We start from the raw sequence: 17,426 nt of genomic DNA, 5'->3' as shown, positions 1-17,426 counted from the left end.
AAAAACGAAACTAGTTTTTAAGTTCACTTAAGTTTTAATTGAAAACTTAATATAATATTCATTTCTGTGGACAAGTATTGCAAATGTATAGTCCACAGATTTGGCGTCTTGAGCTTCGAGGTATGGCATTGAAAATGGGACCTATCGGAGCACATCCGAAGGATTGGGAGGCTTATTTCCGTCATACTAAATTACAAAGACTTATTTTTTGGCTATTAAAATCTAAGTAATCACATGTGATATGAAAAACAAAAACATTTTGTTGCTCTAACAAGCATATAAGTCAAATAATTCCAGAGTTGATTTAATAAATATTCCGGCAAGTTATTTTTCATCCGATCTTTTTTAGCACTTTACCAAATGATAAACTTTTTAATTAAACTAGAATCATTTAGTCAATTATTGATTTTTTTAAATTTTTAATTAAAAAAATTATTGATACAATTGACATTTTAATTCAACTCGGAAGACTATGTCAGTTAAAAACATTATGTTTTTTTGATTTATTTCAAACAATAAATCTTTTAATCAAACGAAAAACACACACGTTTTTAATTAAACAATTTATTGAGTTTAGTAATCAACATCAATTAAATTGAAAGGAATCAAATAAAAATTAGCTGAAATTTGCTCATGAAATCTATTATTTTTTTAATCAAGTATTTTTTATGCCCAATTAAAACTGTGACTGGTACTATCATTTTTATGAATGAAGACATTTCAATTAAAAATTAATTAGATAAATTAATTTCATGGTTGAATCAGAAAAAAATGTTTGTGTGTATAGCTCCCATACGCCACGTTCCTCAATTCAGATATCTTAAGACTTTTTCTGAAAGCTTGTTTTCATATTTGGTACGAGACATTATTCGATATTTCGAGCCGGCGATTTTAAGTAACATTTCATGACATTTTGTGATGTTTCTTTTCGTTCTTATATCTAGTTTAATAGGTAAATTTCCCCCAAATTAATAAAAGCCAATTTCAAATGAATTTTTATTGAAGTGAAAATGCAAAATAATATAGATTCAAATTCCTATGGTAGTGCCATTAAATTTTTTTTTATTGTTCTTTCAATTTTCTTCATATTTGACGATATTTAATTGTGTAAAAATAATGAATTTCCTTAAAATGAAAGTGGAACAAACCGATATGTCACCTCTGGAAATCTTTAATTTCTCTTAGGTTCTCTTTCACTGAGTAAAGGAACCATTACCAATAGGTCGAATAAAGTTGCAAAAATAATATCCCTGTTTTTCTTCACTCTCGTTCATGACCAAAAGATTTACAAAAGTTTCCATAGCCTTTTCTCAATTCATACTCATATTATTGTCAATAAGTGTTTTTAGCCCGCCTTCGAATTCATTATATTTCCATGGGACTATGTCTACAAAATCATTTTATAATAATAACTTATACTCATACTCTCTGAGTCCCTCTTTCACTGAGTGGGTGAACTGTCGAATTTGTTCTTTTAAGCTCTCTTTCACTGAGCGAAGAAATAATTACAAATAGAACGATTAGAGCTAAAAAAGAGAATATCCAGTTTTCTTCTCCCTCGTTCATGATCAAAAGATTTACAAAATTTTTCATTGCCTTTTCCGAACTCCTTTTCTTATTTTAGTGTACATTGTTTTTTTTCTTAGCCCGCCTTCGAATCCATTATATTTTCATGGAATCTGTATACATTTCCATTTAACTATAATAACTCATATTCATATCGCCAAAAAAAAAGACTAAGAAAACAACACACCGAAATAAATGAAAAATACTCAGTTATAATTTCATAGCCACTGTATAAGCATAAGGAATGATGTCACTTTCTCTCTCTCACTCTCTCTTTCTCTCACTTTCTATATATATGTATGTATATGTGTATATAGTATTTAAACTGTATAGTAAAGAAAGAATAATGACTGATGATGGAAATAAACGGATGACTATGTCCATGATTATAAGGATAGCTTATGGTGGTGATGATGACACTCCTTTCATCGTTAACAAAAAAATAAAACAAAAACAGCAAATGGAAAAATCTTAAAAAAAGACAGTAATAAAATGTACTATGACAGAAAACTCCTATGTGATAAATTGTATAGCCTTTAGTAAAGGATATATCAATGCCTAAAATCAAATATTGTGTTTTTTTTTTTTTTTTTTTTTAAGAAAATTCTAAAATTATTTTGAATAAATGACTTAGCTTAGTTAATAAACACATCATAAAACGTTTAGCAAAAATAAATAAAAATATATATTTTTTCTTTTTCCCTTTTTGTTTATCTCTTCATAATATAATGAACACACGAACAAACAAACAAACGAATCAACCCCATAATCCAAATTAACCAAAAACTGCGGTTTCAATGAACCTCTAATCCCAAGCAGCTCATAACTCTGATCGGCGGCTATTATATCACACACAGTGTCCTATTGTTATAAATGGTACTGTGTACATAATTAGGTATGGAATTAACATTAATTTGTTTTATTAATGAAAATTGTAATCAAAAGATAAAAAATTTCACTCAAACCCCCTCCAACAAAAATAAAAGAACGCCTATATATGCCATGCTTTTAGCCAAGCTTAAGTTTAGCTTAAAAGCTTTCCCCACCCCCACTAAATTATAATAAATAAATTTAAAGAAATCCTTTAAATTAAAGCTTTGGTTAAGCTTTTTTTATAAGATTTCTTTCTTCTAAGGCTCCACACGAAATAAACCGAACTCTGAACTGAAGCTTTAGTTGTGCTTTTTAAGCTTTCTGTTTTCTGCTTTTGTTTTGGATATAAAATAAATAAATCGAAGCACACAAAACACTGATCTATAAAAGCTTTTAAGCTTAACTTTATTCCAAAACACCATTGGGACAAAACGAGCTTTTTCCCACTTCCTCTCTTCAATGGGAGGGGGAAAAGTTTATAAATAGTATCTATTGCTTTTAAACGTTTTAATTTCCACTTATTCCACAACTACTACCACAACCACCACCATTACCATTTCCATCTACAACTACAACGTGTAACCAAATCAAAAGCTTACTTGTCTTTTTTATTCTTTTTTTGTCTCTTTTTCATATACTTCTAGTGCCATCATTTAGGATATGTAACTGTGTGTTTGTTAACAATAATCGTAACTCTTAAAGCGCAAACCGAAACAATCCCTTAGAATGAAAAACCAAAATCAAAGCAAATCATATAAAGATCAAGCGAATTAGGAAGTTGAAATCTAGAGCCTAAACTATTCCAACAAATGCAAAGCACAAGCATTTGTTTTATGTGATTTTTCTTTTTTTTTCATAAAACAAAAACCTTAAACATTCCCAAAAAAAAAAAAACAAACAAAACAAAAAATCATGAGAACAAAAAGAGAACTACTTATATGTGATATTAGAAAAATCAAAAACAAAAAGAGAAACTACAATCTAACGTTAAAGCAAACCAAACAAAATGAAAACAATAAACCAAAAAATCCTATGAAAATGTGAGTTATGTCAGCTTTTCAACTATAATTTTTATTCAAACTGGCTTAGCTTGATTTCTAAAGCTTTCTTAGTCTATCTATCACTATGGTGTATGTGCGTGTGTTGTTAAACTAGTAAATGAAATTTGCAAAAACAATACAAATTCTAGTTTAAATATGTATGTGTATGACTCTACATAATTAGTTCTATTGAATTCTAAAAAAAAAAACGAATGAGGACTATATAACTTGCTGCTTTCTAGATATGTGCAAAAGCTTTTTTCTCTATCTCTCTCTTTCTGAGCAACAATGATTTAAATATTTTATTTAATTTTATCGTTTTCTTTTCAAAGGCTTTGATATGTATTTTTTTTTTAGTTATAAGTATTTCATAATGTTTTTATTTATTTTTAAATAACTGATATGTGTATTTAAAAAAAAAATAACAACACTTTTGTATAAAATCATTGTATAAAATTAAAATATTTGGAAGATTTTAGAGATTGCTATCAGGCAGCTTCTATTTATTAAAGCTTTTCGTAAACAGGACAGTGATTGGTGTTAAGAAACTTATATATGATATATAATTTTTCATATTCATATACAAAAAAAAAAAATTCAGGCCAGTCGTTATGTTGAGTTCAGTTCCCTGTTGTCACTTATATTCTCTCAGATTCCCACCACACTAATCTATTTCGTACTCTCGCATATATATGTGTGAGCGTGTGCAGTGTTGCCAGTATTTTTTTGGATCTTGTCCCAAAATAAGAATGCTTTTGTCCCCAAAAATCCCTAGTTTAAATTAAAATTCCCTCACAAAAATCCAAAAAAATCCCAATGATGAAATAGGCTCTGCAGTAGAACTTCAGTAATAATTTCAAAATTAAAAAAAAAAATATATATATATATATATATATATATATATATATATATATATATATATATATATATATATATATATATATATATATATATATATATATATATATATATATATATATATATATATATATATATATATATATATATATATATATATATATATATATATATATATATATATATATATATATATATATATATATATATATATATATATATATATATATATATATATATAAAATGTCAACGGTAAACATCTTCCAAATGTTCGAAAAATTAAAATGGGAGTTCGGTCACCATGTATTTATGAACGAACATTTTACTTCTAAATACTCTAATAAAAATTGGGTGGTAGATAAATATGAATGTGAACCAACTCCATCATTTTTATATTTATGGGATATATTATCCGAATCAGTGATGAACACTGCTGAGTGGGCAACTTTAAGGGCCAAGACCTCACGATATGATTTCAGAATTTATAGAATAATGTATTTACTAAACTGAGTAAAATTTTAGAATCCTCCGTCTGTCTCTAGGAATATAATACCCTGTCTGTTTCTGGTCCAAACGCTTCTTTTGCTACCTTTTGTATGTTTTTTTTTAATAATATAGAAGTAATCAGAATTTCATGTAATTCAATATTGCAAATCTGGTTTCTTATCTGAACCAATTTGGTAAAATCCCAACAGAAATCGCTTCTGAATGACTATTAGTGACAATTTTTTTGGGTGACAATTTCGTCTAAAATGTCTTTTCTCAAACTCTTCTTTCAGTGTACATATTATTGATCGGGGGGTAATTCTTTGACAATTTAACGATGTCTCTCTTTCTGTTGTAAGCACCCTACAGCCTTCAGTAATGAAGCAAGTCAAGTTCGAAGATGACCTATATCGATACAGGTTTTGATATATCTCCCATATAATCTAGATCGCCTATTATATTTCATGACTCACCTGGCGCCGCCATTTTCATTCAAACCGATTAAAATTCTACATATTTTGACAGTATATGTTCCCTACTATGATCCGATTGTTCTATTTGAACCTCCCTGGACCGCAATTTTCATTCGAAATACATTATATAATGTTCTATGTAAACCCAGCCACCGTGGTGCAATGGTTAGCATGACCGCCTTGCATTCACAAGGTCGTGGGTTCGATTCCTGCTTCGACCGAACACCAAAAATTTTTCAGCGGTGGATTATCCCACCTCAGTAATGCTGGTGACATTTCTGAGGGTTTCAAAGCTTCTCTGAGTGGTTTCACTGCAATGTGGAACGCCGTTCGGACTCGTCTATAAAAAGGAGGTCCCGTGTCATAGATCTTAACATGGAATCGGGCAGCACTCAGTGATAAGAGAGAAGTTCACCAATGTGGTATCACAATGGACTGAATAGTGTAAGTGAGCCTGATACATCGGGCTGCCACCTAACCTAACCTATGTAAACCGAGAGGCAAATTTGACTACGTAGTCCTGTTGATCTGCAATTTTCGGTATGTAATATATCCTACGGGAAATTGATGTAATTTGCCACTGATGGACCTATCACAGGACTAGAACTGATGCTATACCCAATTTTTACATTTTCAAATATTTTTTTTTGTATATTCTCTTGATTTTAAAAAATCATTAGATCTATCATTTTCTTATATACAATTATTGGCATTTTTCCTTTTTGGTGTGATTCGGATGCTTAAAATGAAATTGGTTCCTACCAAACTGTCCCACGAAGTGTCCTTTGGAATCAGAGCAAGTCGTGTCATTAAGCGTAAATTTATCTCGTCAATGACAAATCCAAGTTAAAGTGATCGGTCCATACGTTTGGACCAGAACTGGATCTGGTCTACACATATAAGGGACTAGTCCTGTACTGGTCCTAGGGTTGATCCATTTTTCGTATAGTAAAAATTCTACGCAACAATTATATTTTTGTATTCAAACTTCTAACGAGTATCAGTGCACGACCTCCATTTTGAATCACAAAATATTTGGTCCATATCGATTGATACTAAGACGTTTTATTCATAATTAACGGTGACACACACTTTCATTCACATCGGTCCTTACTCCCATAAAAATCGATTCCCAAGATTATTTTTTGGGCATCCTGGAGACTCGTTTGCATCACGATCACGGTTGCCACTCGAGCCAAAAATAATCTACCAAAATTGGGGGAAATTTTTACCAAAAAACTATCAAACTCTTATTGTTAAAAATTTTATTTCTATAGAAAATTTTATAAAAATTTTATTTCTATAGAAAATTTTGTAAAAATTTTATTTCTATAGAAAATTTTGTCAAACTTATATTTCTTTAGAAAATTTTGTCAAAATTTCATTTCTATAGAAAATTTTGTCAAAATTTTATTTCCATTGAAAATTTTGTCAAAATTTTATTTTTATAGAAAATTTTGTCAAAATTTGATTTCTATAGAAAATTATATCAAAATTATATTTCTTTAGAAAATTTTGTCAAAATTTTATTTCTATAGAAAATTTTGTCAAAATTTTATATCTTAAGAAAATTTTGTCAAAAATTTATTTCTATAGACAAATTTTTCAAAATTTTATTTCTATAGACAATTTTTGTCGAAATTTTATTTCTGTAGAAAATTTTTTCCAAATTCTATTTCTATAGAAAATTTTTTCAAAATTTTATTTCTATAGAAAATTTTGTCAAAATTTTATTTCTGTAGAAAATTTTGTCAAATTTTTATTTCTATAGAAAATTTTGTCAAAATTTTATTTCTATAGAAAATTTTGTCAAAATTTCATTTCTATAGAAAATTTTATCAAAATTTTATTTCTATAGAAAATTATGTCAAAATTATATTTCTTTAGAAAATTTCGTAAAACTTTTATTTCTATAGAAAGTTTTGCCAAACTTTTATTTCTATAGAAAATTTTGTAAAAATTTTATTTCTATAGAAAATTTTGTAAAAATTTTGTTTCTATAGAAAATTATGTCAAAATTATATTTCTTTAGAAATTTTGTCAAAATTTTATTTCTATAGAAAATTTTGTCAAAATTTTATTTCCATTGAAAATTTTGTAAATTTTTTTTTATAGAAAATTTTGTCAAAATTATATTTCTTAAGAAAATTTTGTCAAAATTTGATTTCTTTAGAAAGTTTTGTCAAACTTTTATTTCTATAGAAAATTTTGTCAAAACTTTATTTCTACAGAAAAGTTTGTCAAAATTTTATTTCCATTGAACATTTTGTCAACATTTTATTTCTATGGAAATTTATCAAAATTTTATTTCCATTGAAAATTTTGTCAAAATTTTATTTCTGTAGAAAATTTTGTCAAAATTTTATTTCTACAAAAAATTTTGTCAAAATTTTATTTCTACAAAAAATTTTGTCAAAATTTTATTTCCATTGAAAATTTTGTCAAAATTTTATTTCTATAGAAAATTATGCCAAAAGTTTATTTCTCCTCTTTGCAAAATCTACCAAAACATAAAGAGTTCTACCAATCTACCAAATAGTACAAAATCCACTGTGGCAACCGTGATTACGATCCTCTCAATTTCACCTTGTGAAAATAACATTAAAAATTACCAATTTGGTTCCATAATAAAAATTGCTCATATATAGACGGATTCATAACTAAGGAGCTTTAGATAGGTCTATGGTCTGCGATTATAATTAAATCAATAAGTTGTCATCTGTAGCCGTCAATACAACACAAGTAATTCGGGTTTAGACAATTTTATGTCGAAACAGAGTACTATGAAAAGAAACGTTTGATTAATGTGTGAATATGACGGTAATTCTATAATAAATTTGATGAATTAATGAAAATTATAGCGTTGGCAACACTATCGATTATGACAATAACATTAAAGGCTTTGGTGTTTTAGTAGACATTTTGCGATGGGAGATCATCAATACATGAGAGAATGTAATAACAGTAACGGAAATGTGGTTGTAGTAGCAGGCTGTTATTACAAGTTAAGTTATAGCGTTGGTAACCCTATCGTATATGATAGGAGCATTAACGGCTTTGGTGGTTTAATAGACATTTTCTTATGGGGAGATCATTAATACATGAGAGAATGAGAGAATGCAATAACAGTAACGGAAATGTGGTTATAGTAACAGGCTGTTATTTCAGGTTCATTTAGATTATTTACCAACTTTAGCGTTTAGAATTGCATCCCAAATAATGAAAATATAATTTAACGGATCATAACATACCTAGTCTTTTGCCAAGACCATTACCAGTATTTGTTTGATTAAAATTTTAATTCCATAAAATATATTCCATTAATTGATTCAATTATTTTAATAAATCACATAAATCAGTTCAGAATCAATTAAATTTTTAATTGGAACAATTAATTTTTTTTAATTTTCGTCGGGAGATTTATACTATCATTTTCGCGAATGAAGCAGTTTCAGTAAAAAATTAATTGGATCTATTAATTTCGTGATTAAATTTAGATACTATATTTTTCTGTTTAGAAAGATAAACAGCATTTTTGATTGAAACTAGCACATCAAAAAATTGTTTAGTTCACAGGTAATATGAAGTGTTTTTTTGTCTCAGAAAATTTTCCTTTAATAACAAAATTACTGAGGGAAAATCATTTCAACATTTTCCATAAATTCGAGTTTTTTCTCTCAAATTCCTATAAATACTTTCCATTCTATATTTGTGTATACGATTGAAATAAAACTAATGCAACCAAATTTATATTCTCCTTACTTTTGTAATTTAAAAAAATAAATTAGATGTATTTGGCTATTCTGTTTCTTATTACCATGAACTGTCCTGTTTTATTACCAATATCATAAAATCATTTTGTTTAACTTCTAAGAAGTTGTTTCATCTATATATCAAGTATAGGAAAGGGAAAGTTAGATAAATTTTTATGGGGGAAAATTTATTAGTAAAAATAGTAAAAAAAAAGAAAACACTACGATTTAGAGATCAAACGATTTGTATGTGGCTTTGTTATGAAATTAAAAAAAACAAGCTTCTACACAACTAAATAATTTAGTAAACTGATCAAAGACACTCAACATTATTCTAAAAGCTTTGTTCTTCTTTAGTTTCTAAGATTTCCAGACTCTCACAACACTCATAATTTAGTTATAATTTTAGTTATTATTTTACAAAACATAAGAAAAACAAAACAAATACAAAATTTCATTTAATGAAAAACTAACAAAATAATAATTATTTATGTATGCATACAAAATATAGATATTGAAATTTATACATATGAAAATTATAGATATTATTAAATATAAATTAACAATATTATCAAAATATTTAACCATATATATATAAAAAAATTATATATGAGAACAATATTATATATGAAATATACTAATTTTTGCTCTTTTTTCTTTCTTTTTTCTTCTTTTTCCTCTCTTTGAAACAAACAAAATACACAACAACAACAAAACATAACACAATCAATCAACACAATATGAAATGCCCATTTAAAAAAAAAACAACAAAACAATATTATAATTTCGCATTAATAATATTGGTTTAAAAACGAATTTAATAAAAAAAATTATTTTATTTTGATAATGTTTATATGTGATGGCCTTATGTGCTCTCCCTGGCTCCCTCTCTGTCTCCCTACATTTGCATTTGTACTCTCAAAAACAAACACCTTCAAATGCCACCAATATACAACAAAAACAACAACATCTACACAACTCTCTCTACACCATCACTATCTACCACTCTTGTTCTTATGCTGAACCTCAATTAAACATCAACGACATCTACAAAAAATATTCAAACACTCGAAAAAAAAACAAAATAAATTTTAATTTGTATATTTTCTTCCTATTATAATTTTTTGTTTATTTTCCTCTTTGTTTTATTTTGATTTTGTAAAATCCTATATAGTTACTGGACACCCTCCCGGTGTGCCAAGATTTTAATAGATCTATGTGCAGTCGGTTAAATTGTAGATTCGTTCATTTAACTGAAGGTAAGTGCATGCTGCTAAATCTTAAGTTTATTTAGTTTATAATTATGTTTTTTATTTTTTTATTTGGTTTTTGGTACAACATAACATATATTTATTTATTTTTTTTTTTTTTGGATTTTTAGGCTTAATTATTAGTGTAGTAGAAGAAGATTAATATCATAAGTTTGTACTTAGTTGCTTTTTATGGATTATATCTATCATACAAAGATTAATATAAGTTTTAGGTTAATTATTTTTTTGTTTTTTACATAGATATGATTTTGCTTCTTTGAAAATAATTCCGTACACAATTATTTTTGAAAATATTAAAAAGTCATTTAATCGTTTTTTCGAAAAAAAAATAATTAAATATGATTTGTAATGATTTTAGGATTAAATATATTGAAAATTGTATAAATAATATTATGATATTAAGATATATATTAATTTAAGGCATACAAATTATTATTATTACAGAATCCAAAGCCCAAAAATTTACGTCGAAAAAAAATTTTGGGGTATTAATCAACAAATTTCGTCATAGAAAATGTTTAATATTTAGGGTTGAAACAAAAATATTTTCACAATATTTTCGTGATTATAAACTGATAGTGTGAATTTCGTTCTACATTAAAAATTACATTATATTTAGAGGACCACTAAGGCAATTAGTCGAACCAATTGCTGCTCTGCAAACCAAAACCAAATTCTCAAGAATTTGATTCAAATTATATGTCACTGTCAAAATAATTTTCGATAAAAGAGTTATACTAGGTTTGCCTTTTATATTTCGTGATAAGGGAATAAAAACAAATATTAACAATCAAAAATTGCTTTATTGCGCAAAATATGCCCCATTCTGATTTAGTTATCTCCAAAACATGGATTCTAAACGCATCAACCGCTTCTTCAGGTGTCGAAAAACGTTGACCTCTCATTTTATTTCTTACTTCCGGTATCTATTCAGGACTATACGGCCAGTTGACCCATCAAATCGATGTTTTAATTACTCACTCTTCGGCGGTTGGTGTTCCTGATTTCTTAGAAGACAACTGGAAAAGAAATGATTGTGTACCACTCAAAATTGACTGTTATTCCTTGTTCTAGTGGTACGATGACAATATGACCAGTTTTTCCTAAAAAAACGTTAATTTGCTTGCAATTGCTTCGAGCAACTTATGTTGGATGTGACTCAACTTGAAACACCCATACAGTCGACTGCGGTATACTGTAAGGCTCATACCTAAATCCAGGATTCATCACATATCACGATATCATAGACGTGTTTCGAAGTGCCGCGATTGTATTTAGCCCCAACGATACGAGTCTTTTTTTTTTTTTAAACATTCACAAATTGTGTGGGATCCAACGAGAAAAAAAATTTTTTAACGGCCAAATGGTCATGCAATATTGGCCAGTCCCACTAACGCCAAAGCTTGTCTCAATATGTTGGCGCTCAACATAAATTAAGTTAATTAATCAGTGTCGTTCATTTTTAAAAAATAATCGCACGAAAATGTTCACGATTTAATTCCATTTTTAATTTGTTCAGCAAAGTTTAGAGAAAAATTTCAAGCAAATTTTTCCAATTAAAGTTTTAATTGAGTTTTAAAGAATATTCAATTAAAAATTTAATTTAATTGATAATTTGACACAAAAATCAATCACAAAAGCAAGTATATACGGCCGTAAGATCGGCCAGGCAGAATCTTATGTACCCTCCACCATGGATTGCATAGAAACTAGTACTAAAGACTGTTATCCACAATCGAATTACTTGGGTTGCGGTAACACTTGCCGATGGCAAGGTATCTTAAAACTTCTTAACACCGTCTTCTCAATTGTAAGTTAGTCCATACGGTGTATATATTAAATAAAAAAAGGCCGATTAGATACGTATATAAATCAGTTTGACAAAATTTTATATAGAATTAAAATTATGACACAATTTTCTATAGAAATAAAATTTTGACAAAATTTTCTATAGAAATAAATTATTTATTTATTGTTTATTTTAATCTTATAGTAACTACAAGATAAAAAAGGACAAAGCATTGGCTACTAAGGCCATCAGCTTAATTTCTATAGAAATAAAATGTTTACAAAATTTTCTATAGTAATAAAATGTTTACAAAATTTTCTATAGTAATAAAATTTTGACAAAATTTTCTATAGTAATAAAATTTTGACAAAATTTTCTATAGGAATAAAATTTTGGAAGATTATTTTTGAGGATCGGCTATATATAACTATAGACCGACACGGACCAATTTTGGCATGGTTGTTAGCGGCCATATTCCAGCGCAATGTAACAAATTTCAACCGGATAGGTTGAATTTTGCTCTTCCAAGGCGCTCCGGAGGTCAAATCTGGGGATCGATTTATATGGGGGCTACATATAACTATGGACCGATATGGACCAATTCCTGCATGGTTGTTAGATACCATATACTAACACCACGTACCAAATTTCAACCGAATCGGATGAATTTTGCTCATCCATGAGGCTCCGGAGGTCAAATCTAGGGATCGGTTTATATGGGGGCTATATATAATTATAGACCGATATGGACCAATTTTTCCATGGTTGTTAGAGACCGGATCGGATGAAATTTGCTTCTCTTAGAAGCTCCGCAAGCCAAATCTGGGGATCGGTTTATATGGGGGCTATATTTTAATATATATATTTAATTATAGACCGATATGGACCAATTTTTCCATGGTTGTTAGAGACATGGTTGTTAGAGACGGGAGCCACCGTGGTGCAATGGTTAGCATGCCCGCCTTGCATACACAAGGTCGTGGGTTCGATTCCTGCTACGACCGAACACCAAAAAGTTTTTCGGCGGTGGATTATCCCACCTCAGTAATGCTGGTGACATTTCTGAGGGTTTCAAAGCTTCTCTAAGTGGTTTCACTGGAATGTGGAACGCCGTTCGGACTCGGCTATAAAAAGGAGGTCCCTTGTCATTGAGCTTAACATGGAATCGGGCAGCACTCAGTGATAAGAGAGAAGTTCACCACTGTGGTATCACAATGGACTGAATAGTCTAAGTGAGCCTGATACATCGGGCTGCCACATAACCTAACCTAACCTAACCTAGAGACCATACACTTACACTATGTACCAAATTTCAGCCGCATCGGATGAAATTTGCTTCTCTTAGAGGATCCGCAAGCAAAATTTAGGGGTCCGTTTATATGGGGGCTATACGTAAAAGTGTTCCGATATGGCCCATTTGCAATACCATCCGACCTACATCAATAACAACTACTTGTGCCAAGTTTCAAGTCGATAGCTTGTTTCGTTCGGAAGGTAGCGTGATTTCAACAGACGGACGTACAGACGGACATGCTTAGATCGACTCAGAATTTCACCATGACCCAAAATATATATACTTTATGGGGTCTTAGAGCAATATTTCGATGTGTTACAAACGGAATGACAAAGTTAATATACCCCCATCCTATGGTGGAGGGTATAATAAATAGTATCAATTAATTTTTTAATTTAATCAATTAATTTTTTCATTAACTTTCAATTAATTTTTTAATTGACCATTTCGTGATTGAATCAGAAAAAATTGTTTGTGTGAATGTCATATTTGTTTCCAAGTACTAGTCTATACGATATTGCAAATAAACAATACACAGAAAAAAATTCACGAAAAATTTTCCAATTAAAATCTTAATTGAGTTTTGAAAAATATTCAATTAAAAATTTAATTGTATCAACAAATTTTTTAATGGAAATAAAAACCAATCCCACAAAATAATAGTATCATTAATTTTTTAATTGAGTGCCAATTAATTTTTTAATTGAGTGTCAATTAATTTTTTAATTGATACTATCATTTCTGTGATTGAAGACATTTCAATTAAAAAATTAATTGGATCAGTGAATTTCGTTATTGAATCAAAACAATATTTTTTTTGTGTGTAGATGGACTGATAGAAATGTGTTGGGCACGACTACCAGTATCATTATAACGATTTATGGTGTAATACATGGTTAGGTTAGGTTAGATGGCAGCCCGATGTATCAGGCTCACTTAGACTATTCAGTCCATTGTGATACCACTTTGGTGAACTTCTCTCTTATCACTGAGTGCTGCCCGATTCCAGGAATCGAACCCACGACCTTGTGCATGCAAGGCGGGCATGCTAACCATTGCACCACGGTGGCTATCATTTCTGTGATTGAAGACATTTCAATTAAAAAATTAATTGGATCAATGAATTTCGTAATTGAATCAAAAAAATATTGTTTTATGTGTAGATGGACTGATAGAAATGTGTTTGGCACGACTACCAGTATCATTACAACGATTTATGGTGTAATACATGAAACGTCGCCAACAATTGCCTGCACTTGAACACCATCTAGAACCACTTGTTAAACACTAAGTCACTTTGTGAAAAAGGGTATTATAAGTTGGTGCATATGTTTGCATATACGCCTAGAAGAAGAGGAGATAGAGACATGGCGTCTTTGCCAATAATGGTCAGGGTCGAACCCTGAGTCTGTTTAGTAATGTCCGTCTGTCTGTGAACACATCTTTGTGATCAAAGTCTAGTTTCAACAGTTTCAGTCCAATCGACTTAAAATTTAGCACAAGGATGTGTTTTGAGTCAGAATATGACCCTATTGGTTTTGTAAGAAATCGGTCCAGATATAGCGCCCATATCTATCTTTCGCCCTATATGCACTTATATGGCCTCAAAAGCCAGAGTTTTACCCTGATTTGCTTTAAATTTTACACAAGGAATACAATTGATAGTGTCATAAAGTGTATCAGTGTGTTGGTTGAAATCGGTTCAGATTTAGATATAATTCCCATATAGTATATCTTTTGACCGTTTTAAACTTATATAACCACAGAGGCTAAAGTTTTGCTCCGAAAATTCTGAAATTTCTACCTCTGCAAATATCGCCCGATGTGGTCAAATATTTTGCAAAAAAACACAACTAGCTTTCCTTTTAAAATCGCAACATCTAAATCAAAAAGCGAATTGTAAAAATACCTCAAATTTACTTAATTCTAACATAAGTCATCTCCCTATAAATCATAAATGCGCTTTTAGTAAATTTCATAAAAATATTTTGTATGTTGTATGAAATATTTTGTATATTTTTTCAAAACATTTTATTCCGTCGCAGGACATTAGCCGGTTTAAGTTTTTAATCTAGAGATTTGTAGAATTGTAAAATTTTTGTCCAAATCGATTCATATAGCACCGGCATCGGTTCATATAGCACCCAACAATTTTAAAGGATTTGCGATGGTATCTACAAAATGGAGCAGGTCTACAAAGTAAAGCTTTTTGTATCAGAGTATCCTGAAGAGAAACTGAAGAGAATGTTAGATTCCAAAAAAACACTGTCTTTATGAGGACTACATTTTTATTTATTTATTTATTTTTTTAATAACACCATAACATAATCTTGATTGCTTATCATAGATGAAACAAACTATCAAAACAAACAAACGACTTAAAAAAATAAAATAAAATAATAAAACCAATATAGTGGCTATTTCAGATTTTAATGTAAAATAAAATTAAACTAAAGAATTTTCTTCTCTTTCTCCTTCTTTTTAATGTTTAATACTAGTTTAAATTTAGTTTTAGCTTAGTTTATATAAATAGCGAAATAATTATATAAGGCTAAATAAGTCACTAATTAAAGCTTTAGTTTACACACACATTTAATATTTAAATTTATTAAATTATTTTATAATTTTTTTTTATATATATAAATCCCAAGCAATATATGCAACTATTAATTTATAAAAAATTTATTTTTTTTAATATCTTCTCTTGTGTTCATATAGACGATAAGGTTGAAGTATGTGATCAACGTGTGGCTGTGTGTCGTGATCATGCCAATGGTCAGTGCAGACGTAAACAATGTAAATATTATCACATACCTATTGTATTACCGCCGGCTAATATAATGGCAGCATTAATAAATGGCAACAGCAACAACAACATCAACAGCAGCAACAACAATACCAATAACATCACCAGCACCATTAACAACAACAATAATAACAGCAATATAGCTAATCTAAATACACAACACAATCAATTACAAGCATCACAACAGCAACATGAATACGAACAACATCTCTTGCAACAGCAGCAGCAGCATCAGCAGCAACAACACAAAGTGGCTACTTCCTGCGGTGTTATGCCAGCGGTAGCAACGACTATTGCTACCACAAATTACAATAATAATCTCATTATTATTGAACCTCATCATCAACAGCAGCACCAACAACAACAACAACACCAGCAACAGCAACATTTTTATACCCCAGCAACAATTGGATATACCCATCATCCTACAACAATGGCCACTTCAAAAGTTTTGACAAGTCAATCGAGCCAGTTGTTCCATGCCGCTCCCACTACTCATATAACAACAGTACCACATATCTATCATACCTCACCACATCAGCAGCAGCAACAACAACAACAATATCAACAGTTACAGTATACAACTGCCAATACAACAGCATACCAAAGTAGTTATCCCCACCAGCAACAAATGCAACAGCATAGCCTACAACATCCAAGTCATCAACCCCAGCATCATCATCATCATCATCACATAACCACTTCACCTTATTCTCCATCGGCTGCCTCGACCTCTTCCTCTGCCTCTTCGTCCTGCTCCAAGGCCTGTTCGCCCACATTATCCACAACCACGACGCATTCAACGACATCAACAGCAACAATACCAACACCAATGGCAGCTAATTACTTGCCTTTAGCAGCTGCACCAGCAGCCCCTCTACCACCCACGACCACAACAAATTTTCTTAAGGCCCCACCACCACCACCACCTAGTGCTGCGACCGCCATGACATTAGCTATTGCCACCCAGCCCCCACTCGTCTTGGGCTGCTCCACTTTGTCCAACAGCAGTTACAGTGCGAATTGCATTCCAATTTTGACAACATCGCCCGATGTTAGTGCTCTAACAGGTGCCACCACCTTGTCACACCATCATCCCCATCATCAGACCGGACATGCTACAGCTTTCATATATCCGGCAACAGCGCAGCCGCAACATTGAATAGAACATTTTTGGGAGCGATTTTCAGCAAATTGAATCTAATACGAAATCGTTTT

General features: G+C 30.1%; 1 protein-coding gene across 2 annotated transcripts in view; it reads left to right on the top strand.

The window, feature by feature from the left end:
• mbl (splicing regulator muscleblind) overlaps positions 1-16,258 on the top strand; it is a 318,509-nt gene extending 302,251 nt beyond the window's left edge. The window contains exons 10-11 of one of the 2 annotated variants that reach the window (XR_012723872.1): positions 10,223-10,307; positions 16,121-16,258. Coding sequence is in view for 1 of the 2 variants with exons in the window: in XM_075313800.1 (XP_075169915.1) it covers positions 2,386-2,461; positions 3,084-3,096 (89 nt within the window). In the remaining variant the exon portion in view is untranslated. Of the gene's footprint in view, positions 1-2,385; positions 2,462-3,083; positions 3,474-10,222; positions 10,308-16,120 lie in introns of those variants that run through there. The other variant, XM_075313800.1, reaches the window with a different exon arrangement.
• Positions 16,259-17,426: the final 1,168 nt, after the last annotated feature.

Source organism: Haematobia irritans, chromosome 5, assembly GCF_050003625.1.
Source record: "Haematobia irritans isolate KBUSLIRL chromosome 5, ASM5000362v1, whole genome shotgun sequence".
Classification (NCBI taxonomy): Eukaryota; Metazoa; Arthropoda; class Insecta; order Diptera; family Muscidae; genus Haematobia; species Haematobia irritans.
Note: the sequence above shows the minus strand (reverse complement) of the source record. Positions and strands in the feature narration are given on the sequence as shown.